The sequence below is a fragment of the Mustelus asterias genome, chromosome 27, assembly GCF_964213995.1.
Source record: "Mustelus asterias chromosome 27, sMusAst1.hap1.1, whole genome shotgun sequence".
NCBI lineage: Eukaryota > Metazoa > Chordata > Chondrichthyes > Carcharhiniformes > Triakidae > Mustelus > Mustelus asterias.
Genome location: NC_135827.1, coordinates 34,154,456 through 34,173,890, shown reverse-complemented (window position 1 = coordinate 34,173,890; position 19,435 = coordinate 34,154,456). Strand labels below are relative to the sequence as shown.

The window sequence follows — 19,435 nt, the reverse complement described above, 5'->3', positions numbered from 1 at the left end:
CGAAAGACGTGCTGGTTAGGTGGATTGGCCATGCTAAATTCTCCCTCAGTGTACCCGAACAGGCGCCAGAGTGTGGCGACTAGGGGATTTTCACGGTAACTTAATTGCAGTGTTAATGTAAGCCTACTTATGACACTAATAAATATATTTTACTTTAGTGTAATAAGCATCTGGGGGGATTTGATGAGTGGAGTAGCTAATATAGCAATTTCATTGGCAGAGAGGTATCCTCTTTGAATACCTTTGCATTTTTTATTGAATGCTTTTGAAAAGTAGGTATTCTGCCAAAAATGCACTTTTTATGGTGGGTGGGCGGGCGAGGGGGTTTGGCAGCTTCGTGCACACTTCCACTTCTTGACTGATCCATTTCCATATCAGTTTCAGTGGGCTCACTGCAATTTCACTCACTGTAACTGAGCTGGAAATAGCAGAGACCGGTGAGTCTAGTTTGTCAGATTTTGCAATGTTCTAAACATTCCTTAAAGCTTCTGCTGCTAAGTGCGCAGTTCATGTAAATGTGACTAAACTGTTAAAGCCAAGAAGACTGTAAATCCCTGATGTATGCTGGGTTAGCGTATATCAAGTGGGATGATGAGATTGATGCTGTCAAAGCTTCCTTCTGAACACCTGAAGATGTTCATATCTATGCCAGTGAAACCATTATAGACCTTGATTGTTTTCACATTGGCTGAATTTTTTAAGAGAATTATGTTTTGAACAATCTCATTTAATGCAAGATAAAATGAAGTCGTTTGGAGAGGGGAATGTGATGTCTGTCCAGAAACAGGCCCATGTGATCTGGTTGTCATGGAGACAGAAACTCGAATCAAAACTTATTGATTTGATTTGATTTATGATTGTCACGTGTACTGGGATATAGTGAAAAGTATTGTTTCTTGCGCGCTATACAGACAAAATATACCGTTCATAGAGAAGGAAACGAGAGAGTGCAGAATGTAGTGTTACAGTCATAGCTAGGGTGTAGAGAAAGATCACCTTAATGCAAGGTAAGTCCATTCAAAAGTCTGACAGCGGCTGGGCAGAAGCAGTTCTTGAGTCGGTTGGTACGTGACCTCAGACTTTTGAACCTTTTTCCCAAAGGAAGAATGTGGAAGAGAGAATGTCCGGGGTGTGTGGGGTCCTTGATTATGCTGGCTGCTTTGCCGAGGCAGCGGGAAGTGTAGACTGAGTCAGTGGATGGGAGGCTGGTTTGTGTGATGGATTGGATACTGAAAGTAAGGTGCAAGTTTTAACACCATGACAAAAAGAAGGTGGCAGCTGGTCTTGCTGCGCACACTGAGTCAGTTAGAGAGATTTGTAAAAGAGGACTCATACCAGGTGTCAGGCAGAAGGAAAGGACTGTTTTTGGCTGAACAATGAAGTAGAATGTTGGTGAGGAAAGATCCCCCATTTGAAGAAACAAAGCTTGTGGAGAGTTAAAGAATCATCAGAGTGTGCCTTGCTGCTGGAAATCCATTTAATTATGCTCAGAAGATTGAGTGAAGTTTAATAGGGCACTGAAAGGTTCACCCTCATGGAGCAGGGAGAAAAAAATCCCAATAAAGCCAAGAGGATCCTGAGGCTGCTAATAGGCTACATTTCTGTTCAGAGAATTGTGCAATGTATAAATATGGCAAAGTGTTTTTGGTTGTGTTAAGAATTTAATAGGGAAACCTTTTCTGTAATTTTGTGTATTAGTTTCCTACCCTCGTGTAGATCAAGCATTCCCAAACAACCCCCCGTAGTATTGTGACTTGAGATTTTGGAGTTTTGAGCTCCAGGGGAGCAATAGCAGCCGTGGAGTTCGGACTGAGCTGGACAGCTGCAAGGCCCCTTCAAATGATGGGGGCTGTAGTTTAACTGCCTGTTCGCAGCGGCAACCACAGCCTGAAAAAAGTGGGACTTCCTTTTTTTTTCAGAGCAAACCCAGCAGTTTTAAGATAAAGGCAAAATACTGCAGATGTTGGAATCTGAAACGAAAACAGAAAATGCTGAAAGATCTCAGCAGGTCTGTGGAGAGAGAGTAGACATGATGTGGAGATGCCGGCGTTGGACTGGCGTAAACACAGTAAGAAGTCTAACAACATAGGACCCTTAAAAGGTGAAGGGGGAAAAGTTTGCGTGGAACCGTTAGAAATGGCGGAGGTGCTTAATGAATACTTTACCTCGGTATTCACGGTGGAAAGGGATCTGGGTGGTTGTACTGCTGGTTTGCGGTGGACAGAAAGGATCGAGCATGTGGACATAAAGAAAGAGGATGTGTTGGAACTATTGAATGGCATCAAGGTTGGTAAGTCGCCGGGACCGGATGGGATGTACCCCAGGTTACTGTGGGAGGCAAGGGAGGAGATTGCGGAGCCTTTGGCGATGATCTTTGCATCGTCGATGGAGACGGGAGAGGTTCCGGAGGATTGGAGGATTGCAGATGTGGTCCCTATATTCAAGAAAGGGAACAGGGACAGCCCGGGAAATTACCGACCGGTGAGTCTAACCTCAGTGGTTGGTAAGTTGATGGAGAGGATCCTGAGAGACAGGATTTATGATCATCTAGAGAAGTTTAGTATGATCAAAAGTAGTCAGCACGGCTTTGTCAAGGGCAGGTCGTGCCTTACGAGCCTGGTTGAGTTCTTTGAAAATGTGACCAAACACATTGACGAAGGAAGAGCGGTGGATGTGGTCTATATGGACTTCAGCAAGGCGTTCGATAAGGTCCCCCATGCAAGACTTCTTGAGAAAGTGAGAGGGCATGGGATCCAAGGGGCTGTTGCCTTGTGGATCCAGAACTGGCTTGCCTGCAGAAGGCAGAGAGTGGCTGTGGAGGGGTCTTTCTCTGCATGGAGGTCAGTGACCAGTGGAGTGCCCCAGGGATCTGTTCTGGGACCCTTGCTGTTTGTCATTTTCATAAATGACCTGGATGAGGAAGTGGAGGGATGGGTTGGTAAGTTTGCTGACGACACCAAGGTAGGTGGTGTTGTGGATAGTTTGGAGGGATGTCAGAAGTTGCAGCGAGACATAGATAGAATGCAAGACTGGGCGGAGAAGTGGCAGATGGACTTCAACCCGGATAAGTGTGTAGTGATCCATTTTAGCAGATCCAATGGGATGAAGCAGCAGTATAATATGAAGGGTACCATTCTTAGCAGTGTAGAGGGTCAGAAGGACCTTGGGGTCCGGGTCCATAGGACTCTTAAATCGGCCTCGCAGGTGGAGGATGCGGTCAAGAAGGCGTACGGCGTACTAGCCTTCATTAATCGAGGGATTGAGTTTAGGAGTCGGGAGATAATGCTGCAGCTTTATAGGACCCTGGTTAGACCCCACTTGGAGTACTGCGCGCAGTTCTGGTCACCTCATTACAGGAAAGATGTTGAAGCCATTGAAAGGGTGCAGAGGAGATTTACAAGGATGTTGCCTGGATTGGGGGGCATGCCTTATGAGGATAGGTTGAGGGAGCTTGGTCTCTTCTCCCTGGAGAGACGAAGGATGAGAGGTGACCTGATAGAGGTTTACAAGATGTTGAGAGGTCTGGATAGGGTAGACTCTCAGAGGCTATTTCCAAGGGCTGAAATGGTTGCTACGAGAGGACACAGGTTTAAGGTGCTGGGGGGTAGGTACAGAGGAGATGTCAGGGGTAAGTTTTTCACTCAGAGGGTGGTGGGTGAGTGGAATCGGCTGACGTCGGTGGTGGTGGAGGCAAACTCGTTGGGGTCTTTTAAGAGACTTCTGGATGAGTACATGGGATTTAATGGGATTGAGGGCTATAGATAGGCCTAGAGGTAGGGATATGATCAGCGCAACTTGTGGGCCGAAGGGCCTGTTTGTGCTGTGGCTTTCTATGTTAACACCAGGTTAAAGTCCAACAGGTTTATTTGGTAGCAAAAGCCACTAACTTTCGGAACAGCCTGTTCTGAAAGCTAGTGGCTTTTGCTACCAAATAAACCTGTTGGACTTTAACCTGGTGTTGTTAGACTTCTTACTGAGAGAGTGTAGAGCCAATGTTTCGAGTCTGGATGACCCTTTGTCAGAGCTAAGAGCAAAGAAAATCAGAAGAGACTTGTACTACGAGGGTTGGGGGGGGGGGGTGGGTAGGTGTAATAGGACAAAGGGAATGTAAATGAGAATGAAGAAGGCTGAGAAAGATGCTAAAAGTGTCCATTAAGTGATCAGAATGTGTAAATGGCAGAACAGAGGCACAGACTGTAAAGGGAAAGCCTGAGGATTGTGGCACCTGAAAGGGGCGGGGGGGGGGGGGGGGGTGGTGGGTTGTGTGCGTGCGTGCGTGTAGGGAGGGAAGAGCTCTAAACGTCCCTGCCATCGGTCAACCACTCCCCCGACTCCACTCCACCCCCGCACTAAACAATTTCCTCCCACTTCCTGCTCAACAACCCCACCTCCCAGTTTTCACTCTGGCATCACACACAGTCTGAGGTCTTATTGGGGAAAAGTTTGCGATGTTTGATGTTGTTGGTTACATCAAAAGTCATAAAACCTATTGTGTGATCCTTCACTTGATCAGTCACTGAAAAATTTGTATCTCTTCTAAAAGATTATTGATCTCAGTGGGAATTATAAAACTAATGTTCCTCACAGCAAATTAATCCATCACTTATTTTCTACACTCAAGTAAAGAATTACCATTTTAGGCAACTTGCTGAACATAATTGTGCCCTTTGATGCTGTACTGAGCATAGGTCAGAATTTTTGACAGATGTACGTACGATGAGAGGGAGATAAATTAAATTTAAGTTCCTTCAGGAGGTAAAATGACTTGCATTTGGAATCATGCAATCATAGAATCCCTACAGTGCAGAAGGAGACCATTTGGCCTATCGAGCCTGTACCGACATCAATCCCACCCAGGCCCTATCCTCGTAACCCCACATATTTACCCTGCTAATCCCCTGACAGTATGGGGCAATTTAGCATGGCCAATCAACCTAACCCGCACATCTTTGGAGTGTGGGAGGAAACAGGAGCATTCAGAAGAAACCCATGCAGACACGGGGAGAATGTGCAAACTCCTCATAGACAGTGACCCAAGGCCGGAATTGAACCCTGGCGCTGTGAGGCAGCAGCGCTAACCACTCTGCCACCGTGCCACTCATTTAACAATAATTATTATTAGTTTGCTTTGCATTTACTTATTTGGAAAGTTGATATTGTGACCAATTGTGCAATTAACGTAGTTTATCCAATACCTTTGTAAAAAAATCATAGTTAAGTTTATCCAAAAGTGATTTTAATGCAGGTATTGTAATGTGTTCAGTGTTTATTTTTCTTACAACTTTATAACTTAATTGAAAGAAAACATCTTTATGGTACCCTTTGAAAAATGTATAAGTATTGTTTGTAGGTTTCTTTTGGACAAGATTCTAAATTAGTACCATAGTCTGGAAGGAATTGTTGAATGGAAAACAACCTGTCAAACAAAACACCAGTTCAATTTTATTTTTGTGGCATGATGCTGGGGATTCCGTCTGTTGGTTCTGTTTAGAAATTCCCATGACTTGTCAGCTATTTTAGAGGTTTCTATTTCTGGACTGTTCGTCTGTGCTGGTACCCAAAGAGCAGATGGCAGTGTCACCTTTTAAATGCTGAAGGGCTGTAAATAAGGACTTGCCAAACTACATTCTATGATGTAATGGCACGTACTGTGGTAGAACTGGCAGCTGCACTCGGCTGTCCCAAATGACCACAGAAATCTCCTCACGTTGCGGCTTTAAAAAAAAAAAAATCACTTTTATGTGTGAATTTTGTCCTCATCTGGGTGAGGAATGTCACTGTTGGGAAATGGAGCATTTCCCATTCTTTGGGCATCCGGTACAGCGTCAAACCACTTGTAAATCATTTCAATGTAAAGATCACTCTGCCCTTCAACAAAGCAATATGCCTCAACTCCAACCACAGAAGAGCACCTCTACCACACTTGTGGAACTTCCTCATTTAGTTTGAGTGGGATTGGCCAAACATGTTGCATTTTTGACTGACTGGAAACCGTGATGCCTTTATTTCATCCTTTTCACTCTGTACTGGATATAAACCCAAAAGTGAGAGGTCAGTGTTTAATCCACTGCACACTCAGTCCTCTTGAAAGTTGTTTGAAAATAATTGATTTGATTTGATTTATTATTGTCACATGTATTAGTATACAGTGAAAAGTATTGTTTCTCGCGCGCTATACAGACAAAGCATACCGTTCATAGAGAAGGAAACGAGAGAGTACAGAATGTAATGTTACAGCCATAGCTAGGGTGTAGAGAAAGATCAACTTAATGAGAGGTAGGTCCATTCAAAAGTCTGAAGGGAAGAATTGTTATTAGCTTTTTAACCTGGTAACAGGAGTGATACATTGAATAGCATGGAGTAATTGAATTTATTCAAGGCAGACTTGGACAGATCTTTGACAACCAAGGGAGTCGAGGGTTTTGGGGGGGGGGGGGCAGACAGAAAATTGGACATGAAACCCACAACCAGATCGGCCATACTCTTTGTTGAATGACATAGCAGACTAGAAGGGCCACATGGCCTTTTCCTGTTCCTAAGTCTATGTTCCTAGAGTCTGAAACGCACTTTGCGGTATTACTGCACTCTGGAATTGAAGACGACATTGTACTCTGGTTATCAGAGTTTCAGTTCTGCCTTGGAAAAAGTTATTCCTTATGTTTTAAAGTGTTGGCTTGAGCATTTTCAGTTTTCTACTTTCTGCAGTTCGGGAGTTCCTAAAATTTTGAACATTTGAGAAAAGAGGTGTGAACAGTTCCTTTACTTTTGGCACATGAAAGCAGTTCCAAACACTGCTGCCTGTCAATCTTCTTCTATAATTTTTGTTCAACAAATTAATTGTAGCGGAGTTGATTTACGCACACATAATTTGTTTTTTCCCATAGATTGGCAATCTTTAACCTTCCATTTTGAATCCTAGTGAGGGGGAATTACATCCATTTGAACTATAACTACATTTTTATTGAAATAAAATAAGTCTTAAGAAATAGGCGCATAATTTCTCCAAAACAAAAGCATCCAATTGAAACATGATAATTTGGGCTCAAAGTAATTTCTGAGGTTTCTATGGGTTCCAACATTCTGAAAGTTTCAGCACATAATCAAGAGGTAGAAACAGTGTTGTGGAGAAGTTATTGGAATCTGTTATTAAGAACTGTGTTGAGCACTTAGAACATTTTGAGCTGATTAGAGCAAATCAGCACTGATTTGTAATGGGTACATCACGTTTAATGAACCAGTTGAATACTTTGAGTGAGTAACTGAGTAGTAGACAGGAGAATATGGACTTCCAGAAGGCTCCACGTAAGAGCTAAAATTGAAGGCAAATTATTGTGCTGGTTAGTAGATTGGTTAGGCAAAATAAGAAAAAGGGTAGGGATAATACATATGTCCCTTAATTAGTAGTGTCTCACAAGGATCTGTACTGGGCCTCAACTATTTACTATATTTTGTGTGAAAAAGTGATTGATCTGAGTATTTTTTAAATAGTGAAAATCTAGGACCAGTGGAGGTCCAAAGAGACTTAATATTTACATACACAAATCGCTGAAATGTAATGGTCAGGTAGAAAAAATAATTCAAAAGGATAATAGAATGTTAGCCTTTATATCTGGAGGACTAGAATTTTAACAGGGCGGATGTTTTGTCTCAGCTATTAAAAAGCATTGGTTAGATCACAACTGAATTGCTTTTTCTCCTTCCGGGTACCATAGCCTAGAAAGGATACATTGGAAAGAATGCAACCCAAATATACCAAAATGTTATCAGGATTCCAGCGGTTAACTAAATTCTGAGGAGAAACTATTTGTAATTCCATTGCATAGACGGTTATTAGGTGATTTGTATGAGGGTTTTAGAATATTAATATGTTCGATAGAGAAAGTTCCCTCTACGCTGAGGGAGTCAAAAATAAGGGTTGTAATATTAAAATTATTTGGGAGAAAGGTTAAAAGGTGGGAGGAGCATGGAATTCACTCCCACGAGAAGCAGTAGTTTAAGATTCATAAACCTTTGCTAGCCAAAGCAGTTGAAGAATATGGAGTTAGGATAGATATCAGCTATTTTTCCATTGAATGGTAGAACAGGCTCAGGAGAGGGAATGGTCTCCTTCTGTTCCCAAGTTCACTGCATTCAATTAATGTAAAGATAAAGTCGCCATAATTGCAGATGAGCATAGGCTACTCTGCCCTTTTGAGGGGGAAAGATGACTGGTGGTGATTTAACCTGAGGCTCAACACATCTCAGGCAGGGGACAAGGTTGAGAAGCATGAATGACCTCAGCCAGTACAGGAATTGAACCTGCGTTGTTGGCGTCACCCTGCATCACTAATCAGCCACCCCCAGCCCACTATACAGTTTTGGCATTATTCAGCCAAACATCTTGTTCTGAAAATATCAAAGATTAACATTTGAATTGACATGTGTTTTTATGCAAGAAATTACACCAAGTAGTGGGTTACAGACAAAATTGTGCTTTTCTTTTTCAAAAGTGTGAGGATAGAGATGGAGAGAAGCTAAATCTCGAAGATGATGAAAGAAGAAAAAGAGCAGAAGCTGCTGAAAGGTAATTATCAGATAGCCCACATCAAACCCTCGTAGTATATACATGAACTGGCAACCCAGATACCAATCTATGGTCAGAGCTTAAACTCAGTGATGGTCCACAAACTTTGGGCACCAGATATCATTGTATCGCTTGATGCATCTAACACTTGGAACACACTACAGATAAAACAGGTTTTCTTTCACTCTGGTGCTTGCAGGCTTTATTTTCTCCTAACTGGTTTAACTGCATTACTTGGTTATAGATCTAAATATGGAGAATATTGCCTACCATGTGTTATCCTGTTGCAAGGTCGTCATATACATCAATTTTAGTGCCACCCTCTGTACTTTGCTGTATTATAAAATATTGGTCAATTACTTTCTTCTGAAAGGATTGAAGAATTTGTGACTGCAAATGACTTGGAATTTTTGGGTTCACAGTGATAGGCGGCGGGGGGGGGGGGGAGGCGATGGCCTGGTGGTATTATCGCTGGACTAATAATTCAGAAATTCAGCTAATGTTCTGGGGATCCGGGTTCAAATCCTGCATGGCAGATGGTGGAATTTGAATTCAATAAAAAAAGTATCTAGAATTAAGAGCCTACTGATGACCATGAAACCATTGTCAATTATCAGAGAAACCCATCTGGTTCACTAATGTTCTTTAAGGAAGGAAATCTGCCGTCCTTACCTGGTCTGGCCTACTTGTGTCTCCAGAGCCACAGCAATGTGGTTGACTCTCAACTGCCCTCGGGCAACTAGGGATGGGCAATAAATGCTGGCCAGCCAGCGGCGTCCATGTCCCACGAATGAATTTTAAAAAAACTATTTCCTAGAATTTAACTTATTCCTTTCATTTAGTTTTTCTTTTGAGTATGAACATTCAGTCATGAATCTGACCTCCTGTTCCTCCCAATTGTGGATTTGCCCCAGAGAGGAATGAGTTAACTTAATGCAGTTTTACCTGCATCTAATTACTTTGGTGACCACGAGAAGACACCAAAAAGAAAGGCTAAAAGTTACCTTTGTAACAGTTATCTCTGGTATTTGTATTGTGTCCAACAGGCTCAGGTTCCACAGCTGCCCTGTTCAAGTTGCCCAAAACATTTCAGCTAATTTGAAGAGCATTGAAATGCAATTTCTTTTTTCACATGTCAACTTTATTGATGAACCAAAATAACCAAAACCGTGCTGGTGGACAACTCTTTAATCTGGATTGCAGACTCTATTTAAATTAGAAACAAGATGGTTCTGAAATCATAGATGAATCACAGAATCCCTACAGTGCAGAAGGAGGCCATTCGGCTCATCAAGCCTGCACTGACAACAATCCCACCCAAGGCCTATACCCGTAACCGCACGTATTTAACCTTCTAATCCTACTGACAATAATGGTCAATTTAGCGTGGCCAATTCACCTAACCTGCATATCTTTGGAGTAACATTCAGCTAATTTAAAAGTGTTATGCTGATCCAAGGTGATGGGCTGAACAAGCTAAATTGCAAAAGAATTTTACAAAGGCTAGCTAAAATCTGTAGATGAGAATGATCTGCAGTAGAATCAACCTTTTCTAACTCCTGTAGCTAGCAGAGGAGGGCAAAAGAAGCAATGAAAGAAAATATGCTGCTGCCAGTGAAGCTAATATAATGATTTCACTGAAATGATTCAGCTTTAAAACAAAGAGGAAGCTGAAGGAAATAATGTGGATAGGAATAAGAAAGGAAAATTTCTCATTTTTAGATTATGTTTTTATAAACACTCTATTCCTTCTTCTCTTTCCCAACACACTATTCTCAGACTCAGAAATTTGGCATTACTGCTGACAGCTTGTCTGCTGTCAATGTAGTGCTCAGCTGACTGACGCAGCATCATCTTCATGGAGCCTCCATCAGGAATTGATAATGTGAGAAAACTATAATGGTGTGTCATAATAATAGCTTTTTGGTGCCTGGCCCTTGCCCTTTCCCTAAATTCCTACGGAAGGGAGAATGAGAAGATTGCACATAATGACAGACACGACGATGAAAAACAAAAACCGAGAGTGCTTTGAGCAATCTGCCAGACAGGAAGGAAAACAATGATTGCCCCAAGTATAATGGGAGTATAGTGGAACTAATGGCCAGTAAGAAGCTGGCTACTGCCCCTCTCGAACAGTGAGGCTTCTGAGTGTAGCTAGAGTCTTGTATAGTGTGATTGGATTATGTTATTGCGTGATATCGCTGCAGCTTTTTTATGCTGACTAATTTGTGTGTTTCTTGCCTCAGTTGTTGATAGACTGTCTTTAACTGAATATTGTTTTCTTTCCTATTCCCCCTCTTTATATTAAAATTCATTGATTTTCAACACACTTTTATACCGGAAATTGAATGCGGTTGTTTCGGCTCCTGAACTGCCCGGGCGGGATGGGTAAACGGTTGTAATAGAATCATTGAATCATGTAGTATGGAAGGAGGCCATTCCGACCATCTTCCTTGTGTTAGTTTTTTGAAAGAGTTATCCATTTAGTCGCACTCCACTCCTCTTTCCCCATAGCCCTGCAATTTTCTGCCGTCAAGTACATATTCAATTCCCTTAGCAAGTTACTATTGAATCTGATCTCACCATCCTTTCAGGCAGTGCAATCTAAATCACAATAACCTGCTGTACACAAAATGTTCTCATCCCACCTCTGGATAATAATGGGATAAAATAGCTTCAACGGTTGCAGTGAATAATTGTGGTGTAGTGTTCGTAAAAGTGTCATTTTAAAATGTTTAAAAATGACTTTTTATGTGGCAACTTTTAGCACAAAATTGTGAAAGGCCATAAAAAGAAGGGTGGAAGAGATTGCAGCAGTTCCAGCACATTGCCCCCCTGGATTCTGCATAACTAAGTGCATCAGAAATTGCTGTTTAGCTGTGGATGATTATCAGGAGAGTAAAGTCAATTCTCAGCTCTTTTAGCCAACACTATGAGATGTTTGGATCTTCAACCTCCATTTAATATTTAATGTGCAAAAAATTACTTGCTATAGATTTTGATAGTTATACAGCAGAAATGGAGAAGTGCAGAGGGATGAAAGCATTTACTTCATTTGTTCCCATGTCAGTATGATTCAGTGAAGCAATATCCGAGTTTGATGCTCAAATATTACCACAGCCTACTGTCTTTGGAGAGGACGCTGCTTCACTTTTTCCCTGTGTATCCTCAGTAAGTGCATTGGGCACTGATTTCACTGAGGTACTGGAGTTGGAAGTGGTCACATTCTAACTGAGTTAGAAAAATGTCACTTTGACTTTTTCAATTCAAAATTATATGTCAATGATCAAGACCCAAAGTAGAGAACCTAGCAAAAGGCTCAAAAGAATAGGTGTCCTGGTTAGGTGAAACCAAGCTTAATTTTGAATATTAAATAGGCGGAAGAAAGGCTATAATTTGGATCCAACTTATTGGCATCCTCACTGGGTTTCTGATGTAGCCATGCTTCTCAGAGCCCAACACTGAAGCCAGCCATCTCACGATCCATCAGATGTACCAGCATGATAATAATCAGTCTAGGTATTTTGGGCTCCTGTGCGCAAACAGGCTTCAGAATTTGGGAAAGAATACTGCACTGCCTTTTAAAACATGTTTGCTAATCTCACACTATTCGGTTTCCATTGTTTATTTTGAAACGCAGACGTATTCAGAACAAACAGAAGCAAGAGCATGAACAGAAGGCCAAGGTGCCACTGCAGACACAGAAATCTGTGGAGGAGCTCCAAAGAACATTGAGTGAGGAGCTGGGCAAGGAGGAAGATCAGATTCTTCGTCAGAAGGAGAAGCAGCATTGTAAACTTCGAGAGAAGCTCAGGCAAGAGGAGGAAGAGCAAACACAGCAAGTTTATCGAGAAAAAGAAGACAAACTCAGGTATCCCGAGAAATGGGCTGAGAGTTTTTTTCACTGCCTACCAGGAGTTTGAGCTTCTAAAGCTCAGGATATCACTTTATCCTGACACAGTTGGGTGCTGCATTATTGGAAGTGCCGCCCTTCCAAACAGATGTTAAGTAAAGTCTGTCTATTCAGGTGGTTATTAAATGGCACTACGTGAGGGCGCAGAATTATTACAGAGGTCTATAAAATAATGAGGGGCATTGATCAGCTGGATAGTCAATATCTTTTCCCAAAGGTAGGGGAGTCTAAAACTAGAGGGCATTGGTTTAAGGTGAGAGGGGGGTGGAGATACAAAAGAGTCCAGAGGGACAATTTTTTCTCACACGGTGGTGAGTGTCTGGAACAAGCTGCCAGAGGTAGTAGTAGAGGCTGGTACAATTTTGTCTCTTAAAATGCGTTTAGACAGTTACACGGGGTAAGATGGGTATAGAGGGATATGGGCCAAATGCGGGCAATTGGGACTAGCTTAGAGGTTTAAAAAAAGGGGCGGCATGGACAAGATGGGCCGAAGGGCCTGTTTCCATGTTGTAAACTTCTATGACTACAATTAACCCAATGTCCTGATCAATGATTCTCTATTAACCAATATCACCAAAAAACAAATCAACTGTTCATTTATCCCATTGCAGATTGCAAGTTATTTGAGTGTAAATTGTTACCATGTTTGATCGGGATAGTTCTAAGCTAACTTCCCAGACAAGAAACCCATGGGAACAGGAATAACTCCAGTTTTTCACTCTGCCCAATGTTACTCTCCACTGACCTCAATGAAGAGTGAAATGGATCTGCATGCAAAATCAGTGTTGCACCAATCTCATCAGTTTCCTGTGCTACATTAAAACATTGAAGTTCTCCGCGTTGTATAAAAAGTTAAGAGTGGCCCCAAAAGTAAAGTAAAAATTTATTTATTAGTCAAAAGTAAGGCTTACATTAACACTGTAATGAAGTTACTGTGAAATTTTCCTAGGCTGTACAGAATCAATCTTGCTTTAGTAATCGGCATTCGGCAGTATACTATTGACTGCAGCAAAAGATTGCCTGTTGATACCAAATCATTTGGTTAGGAAAATCATTTAGGATATACATAATTTGTAATGTTTTGCACCCTTTGGTCACAGAAATCTCTTTGTTTGTGTACAATGGAGAGGCTTTATCTTTTTAGATCTTGTAACGCACTCTCTTGTTTCATCTCTGATGGTTACTTACTAATGTAGCCTTAAACTGCAATTAATATTTGGACACAGTATTATGTTTTGAGTGACCATCTGTTGTCATTGTGCATGGGCTTATTGTTGGCAGGGATCTGCGACGGCCTTCAGAATTCACCCACTGAAGCAGATACAATACATCTATTCTGCCAAAGAGCACTGGCAAGATATTTGACCATGGAGATGTTGGCTGTACAGCTGAGTCTTTCTCCAAGTTAACATCCATTCATGTGAACTTCAAAACGGAAATTATTGGAAGCCTGGCTGATTTTTCTCCTCGCTTTACCCCCATCTTCCTCCCCTCCACCCCACCTTCCTGCATCCCCTCGTCCCCGGGAGCACAGAGCCCAACTTTAGATCTCCAAGTGACATCCTAGCAGAAACCAGCAATCAAACCTTGAACCATCTGGTCTGTCTGGTGTACTGGCTTTTTACCAAAGGAACTCCATTCCACTCCTCTGGAGATGATAGCGATGAATGAAACCTTACAGTGTTTTTTATTTCCAATCTTTAAGGTCACTAAAAGAGCAGCTCAGGATTGAGCAAGAGGAAGAGGAGGCACGTCTGAAAAAAGGGCAGAGTGACAGGCTGCTCAAACTGCAAACCCAGGTTAAAAATGAAAGTGAGGCAACAGAGAAGGAAATTAGGTAACAGACTGAAAATATGTAAAAATGAATTAGAGAATGGGTTCTGTGGTGCTGCTCTTGTAACTGACACAACTGATAATTATCTGTAATTGATATTCACTGATTTGCATCCTGCTAGCTTGCTACTATGTCCTTATAGGTTCTTACGAAGGGGGGCTTTTACTTTACTCCACTGCCTTTGATAACACGTGCCTTATGCTTGCTTGATGTATCAGGCAAATATAGATGTTAAATGGGTAATATAGATGATCCACTTTTTCTTGGGTCCTCCAATCTGCCACCACAATACAATAGGCGGCGTGGGTGGCACACTGGTTAGCACTGGTGCCTCACAGCGCCAGGGACTCAGGTTCGATTCCAGCCTCCGGTGACTGTGGAGTTTGCACGTTCTCCCCATATCTATGTGGGTTTCCTCCAGGTGCTCCAGTTTCCTCCCACAGTCCAAAGATGTGTGGGTTAGGTGGATTGGCCATGCTACAATTGCCCCTTAGTGTCAGGGAGGTTAGCAGGGTAAATACGTGGGGTTACGGGAATAGGGCCTAGTTGGGATTGTTGTTGGTCCAGGCTCAATAGGCCGAATGGCCTCCTTCTGCACTGTAGGGATTCGATGATTCTAAAAAGAAAGAATACAATCTTCTTACTGGGAATTGCTGCCTGGTGTTGAGCTTGTGAGACATGTTAACCTGCTGTATTCTCAGGTACATAAGAACATAAGAAATAGGAGCAGGAGTAGGCCATCTAGCCCCTCGAGCCTGCCCCGCCATTCAATAAGATCATGGCTGATCTGACGTGGATCAGTACCACTTACCCGCCTGATCCCCATAACCCTTAATTCCCTTACCGATCAGGAATCCATCCATCCGCGCTTTAAACATATTCAGCGAGGTAGCCTCCACCACCTCAGTGGGCAGAGAATTCCAGAGATTCACCACCCTCTGGGAGAAGAAGTTCCTCCTCAACTCTGTCTTAAACCGACCCCCCTTTATTTTGAGGCTGTGTCCTCTAGTTTTAACTTCCTTACTAAGGTACCAGGCCTACAGCTTTGATTCTCTTTAACGTTAACATTACATTTTATAACAACTTATATTTACGTAGCACCTTTAACATAATGTGTCCCAAGGCCCTTTACAGGATTGTTACCAAACAAAATTTGACATCGAGCCACATAAGGATATGTTGGGGAAGCTGATCAGAAAGCTTGGTAAAAGAAGCAGGGTTTATGAATGTCTTCAAGGAGGAAAGAGAAGTAGGGAGGGAAGAAATGCCAGAGCTTAGACTTTGACAGCTGGTCACCAATGTTAGAGTGATTAAAGCAGAGGATTCTCAAAACTTCAGAGTTAAATGAGTACAGATATCTCTGAAGTTTGCAGGGCTTAAGGAGATTAGATTTGATTTGATTTATTATTGTCACATATATTGGGATACAGTGAAAAGTATTGTTTCTTGCTATACAGACAAAACATACAGTTCATAGAGTACATAAGGGAGAAGGAAAGGAGAGGGTGCAGAATACAGTGTTACAGTCGTAGTTAGGGTGTAGAGAAAGATCAGCTTAATATAAGGTAAGTCCATTCAGAAGTCTGATGGCAGCGGGGAAGAAGATGTTTTTGAGTCGGTTGGTACGCAATCTCAAGACTTTTGTATCTTTTTCCCAACGGAAGAAAGTGGAAGAGAGTCTGTCCCGAGTGCGTGGGATCCTTGATTATGCTGGCCGCTTTTCCGAGGCAGCGGGAAGTGCAGATGGAGTCAATGGGTAGGAGACTGGTTTGTGTGATAGACTGGGCTACATTCACAACCCTTTGTAGTTTCTTGCAGTCATGGTCAGAGCAGGAGCCATACCAAGCTGTGATACATCTGGAAAGGATGCTTTCTAGGTTCATTTATAAAGGTTGGTGAGAGCCATAGCGGACATGCCGAATTTCCTTGGTCTCCTGAGAAAGTAGAGGCATTGGTGGGCTTTCTTAAATAAAGCGTCAGCGTGGAGGGACCAGGACAGATTGTTGGTGATCTGAACACCTAGAAACTTGAAGCTCTCGACCATTTCCACTTCATCCCTGTTATTGTAGACAGGGGCATGTCCTCCACTGCGCTTCTTGAAGTCGATGACTATCTCCTTTATTTTACTGACATTGAGGGAGAGATTATTGTCTTCCCACCAGTTCACCAGATTCTCTATCTCTTTCCTGTAGATTTGAGAGATAAGGAGGGACAAGGCCATGGAAGGATATCAAAGCAAGGGTGGAATTTTGAAACTGAGGCATTGCTTAACCAGGAACTGGTGTAGATCATACACCAAGTACAGGGGTAGTAGGTGAACGAGATTTGGTGATACTGGCAGCAAAGTTTTGAATGACCTCAAGTTTATAGAAGATGGAAGCCAGCCAGGCGTGTGTTGGAGTGCTCGGTTCTAGAACTAACAGGAACGGGCAAGGGTTCCAGCAGCAGATGAGCTGAGAAAAGGCAGAGTCAGGTGATGTTATAGGTTGGAAATAAGCAGCCTTAGTAATAGCATGGATATGACGCTGAGGTTGTGAACAGCCTGGTTCAACCTTAGATGGTTGTCAAGGAACTGGAAGGAGTCTTTGGCTCGGGAGCAGAGTTTGTGGCGCAGACTAAATGCAATGGCTTTGTCATTCCCGATATTTAGATTGGAGGAAAATTCTGCTCAAATAGTACTGTATGCCAGACAGCCAATCTGACAATTTACGGATAATGGAAAGAGATGGCGGTGAGGCAGAACAGTGTGTGCGTCAGCATACGTGTGGAAACTAACGGTGCGTGTCCAGGCGATGTTGCTGAATTGCTGCATTTAGGTGATAAATGGGAGGAAGCCAAGAATAGGATCCGAGAGAGACTCCAGAGCTAACAGTACAGGAGCAGCAAGAGAAGCCATTTCGGGTGATTCTCTTGCTATGATAGATAGGAACGGGACCAGTCAAGTGTTGTCTTCTCCTACTGCAGGAAAACAATTTTTGTACAATAGAAGAAAGAAAGAGTTTGTTGTCAGTTATTCTTGACCTTTGCACTCCTGTCGGCCATATACAGATAGTCTGGTACCTGTGTGTGGAATTGGCCCTTGCAGACTGACAGGAAAAGGGTAATGTAAATTTGGAAGTGTCATTCACTGTAGCCTAATAAAGCAACACAATGTAGCAGAATCTAGGGTTGGATACGTATAGCATCCTGCTTACTGTCATACAATAGGCCCGATCTGAAGGATCTCAGTGGGTGAGTTTCCATCCTTTTATTGCGAACTCCAGTCCTGGTGTTAAAGGTACTTTAATACCAAGTTACTTTTTGTTCAGCTGTACTTTGACATCCTCAGTGTCCTTTTAAAAGAATCAACTTAAGAGAGGAAGTTAGATAAAAGTAATGTTTTGCTCACCTCAAGAGTGTTGCAATCAATAGGCTCCTGTTATTCTGATAAGAAAAATAATTTGCTAATTTGATAGAAAAATGTGTTTGAACCAGTTGCATTAAATTTGAACAATTTTCTGAGGGAAATAGAATAACAAAATTACAGGAATGTTGTAATTTGAGAAAAGACTTGTTTTATGCTTAGTGTTTTTTGTTGTCAGGAGAAAATCAAGTATAAAACATCGACTATTTCTGTAACTGGTCCTTTATGACGTAAGTTCCATGTTTTAAGGATATACAAGGAAAAGTGAAAAGAAAACTGACTAACAGCTGACCCAAAGTTGTCCTGGTCAAAACGGCAACTGAACAGCAGTTGGGTAATATTCTTGGTAGGTTATTTTTTTAGCTGATTCGAATGTCTGTACTTTATTTTCTATGTTCCAGGGCAGAGAATGAGGCTGCGCTGCAGCAACTCCGAGACAAACTGAGACTGTTGCAGGAAACTAGACAGCAAAGCCTGGAGGACAAAAAAAGTACTTTTCTGGAGCAGATGAGAAAGGAGACAGATGAAATCTTAAAGGAAGAGAAGGCGGCGCTGAAAAAGAAAAAAGAGAAAGCTCTTGATGAGCTGAGGGAACAGTTAGAAAAAGAAATGAAAGAGGTAGGAAACGGCTCCTGTGTCTAAAGTTGTGCTACTGACCTAGATCATCAACACTACATTAAAAAAAAATCAATACTGCTGGACATATGATATTACTGTAGCTATGTGCCTGAGATTATTGAGCAGCACTATATTGTGTAGTGTACGCGAATGTGTAAGGAAGGCTGCCATCCGAGAAAGACAAATAGATTCTTCTAAAACTAATTAAAATATGACACTGTTTACAGAAGTGTTGAATATTAAAGTCATAAATTCAGGTTGGTAGATAGGGATTGTTGTAATAGTTACACGGTCAAATATTTTGCAGAGTAATGAAGAAGTGTTTCTCACAAATCACACTATTTTCACACGAGCTTTCAAGTTGATGGAAGTAGCTACTTTGAGAGTGGGATAAATGCTGGAAGCCAATTCTAACATGGAGAAAATGCATCAAAAAGATTCAGTATTACATCCACAGAGATGTCTCTCTCTCTCTCTCTCTCCTGCCTTTTGGTGTTTTATATCCCTCTTGTTTGGAGCTTGTGATGACTTTATCTTGCTTCAGCTGGATGGTGCAGTGCATCAGAAGTATTCTCCTACATCTAGGGCCCGAGTTTGATTGGTAGTACTCCCAGAGCAGTGCCTTCACAACCGCTCATTGCAATTTCTTCCAGGGTCACTTTACTTCAGTGAAAGCTGAAAAAAGAAAAATGAAAGGAACATTTCAGCCTACTTCACAGGTAAAGGTCAGAGAGACCATTCTTGCAAGCAGTCAATTGCCTGTTGGTTACGGCAAGTGGATAACTGAAGATTCCTGCTAATGTACATCATACGTTCACATATTTTGGCTTAACACCTCTGAAATTAAGACCGGAATTTTATCGGCCCACCTGCCACGGAAATCGGAGCGGGCGAGGGGCGGACCATGGAAAGGTCCATTGACCTCGGGCGGAATTTTATGGTTTCAGGATGAGCGAGGCCATAAAATCCCTCTCTGTTTAATTTGAAAATTTTGCTTTCTCCAAAATCCGAACCTTGTTCAGATGTTCAGTTCAGACTTCCATTCCAATTGGATGCAGTGTAACTGATGTTTCTCAAGATCATTATCCAGATAGTCGTTTGGCA

At 42.1% G+C, this 19,435-nt stretch overlaps 1 protein-coding gene across 1 annotated transcript in view; it reads left to right on the top strand.

The window, feature by feature from the left end:
• Nucleotides 1-19,435, top strand: part of cep164 (centrosomal protein 164) — a 220,549-nt gene that overhangs the window by 145,028 nt on the left and 56,086 nt on the right. Inside the window, exons 14-17 of the mRNA XM_078198959.1 lie at nucleotides 8,490-8,563; nucleotides 12,204-12,434; nucleotides 14,182-14,313; nucleotides 18,115-18,331. Coding sequence (XP_078055085.1) covers nucleotides 8,490-8,563; nucleotides 12,204-12,434; nucleotides 14,182-14,313; nucleotides 18,115-18,331 — 654 coding nt within the window. The remainder of the gene's footprint in view (nucleotides 1-8,489; nucleotides 8,564-12,203; nucleotides 12,435-14,181; nucleotides 14,314-18,114; nucleotides 18,332-19,435) is intronic.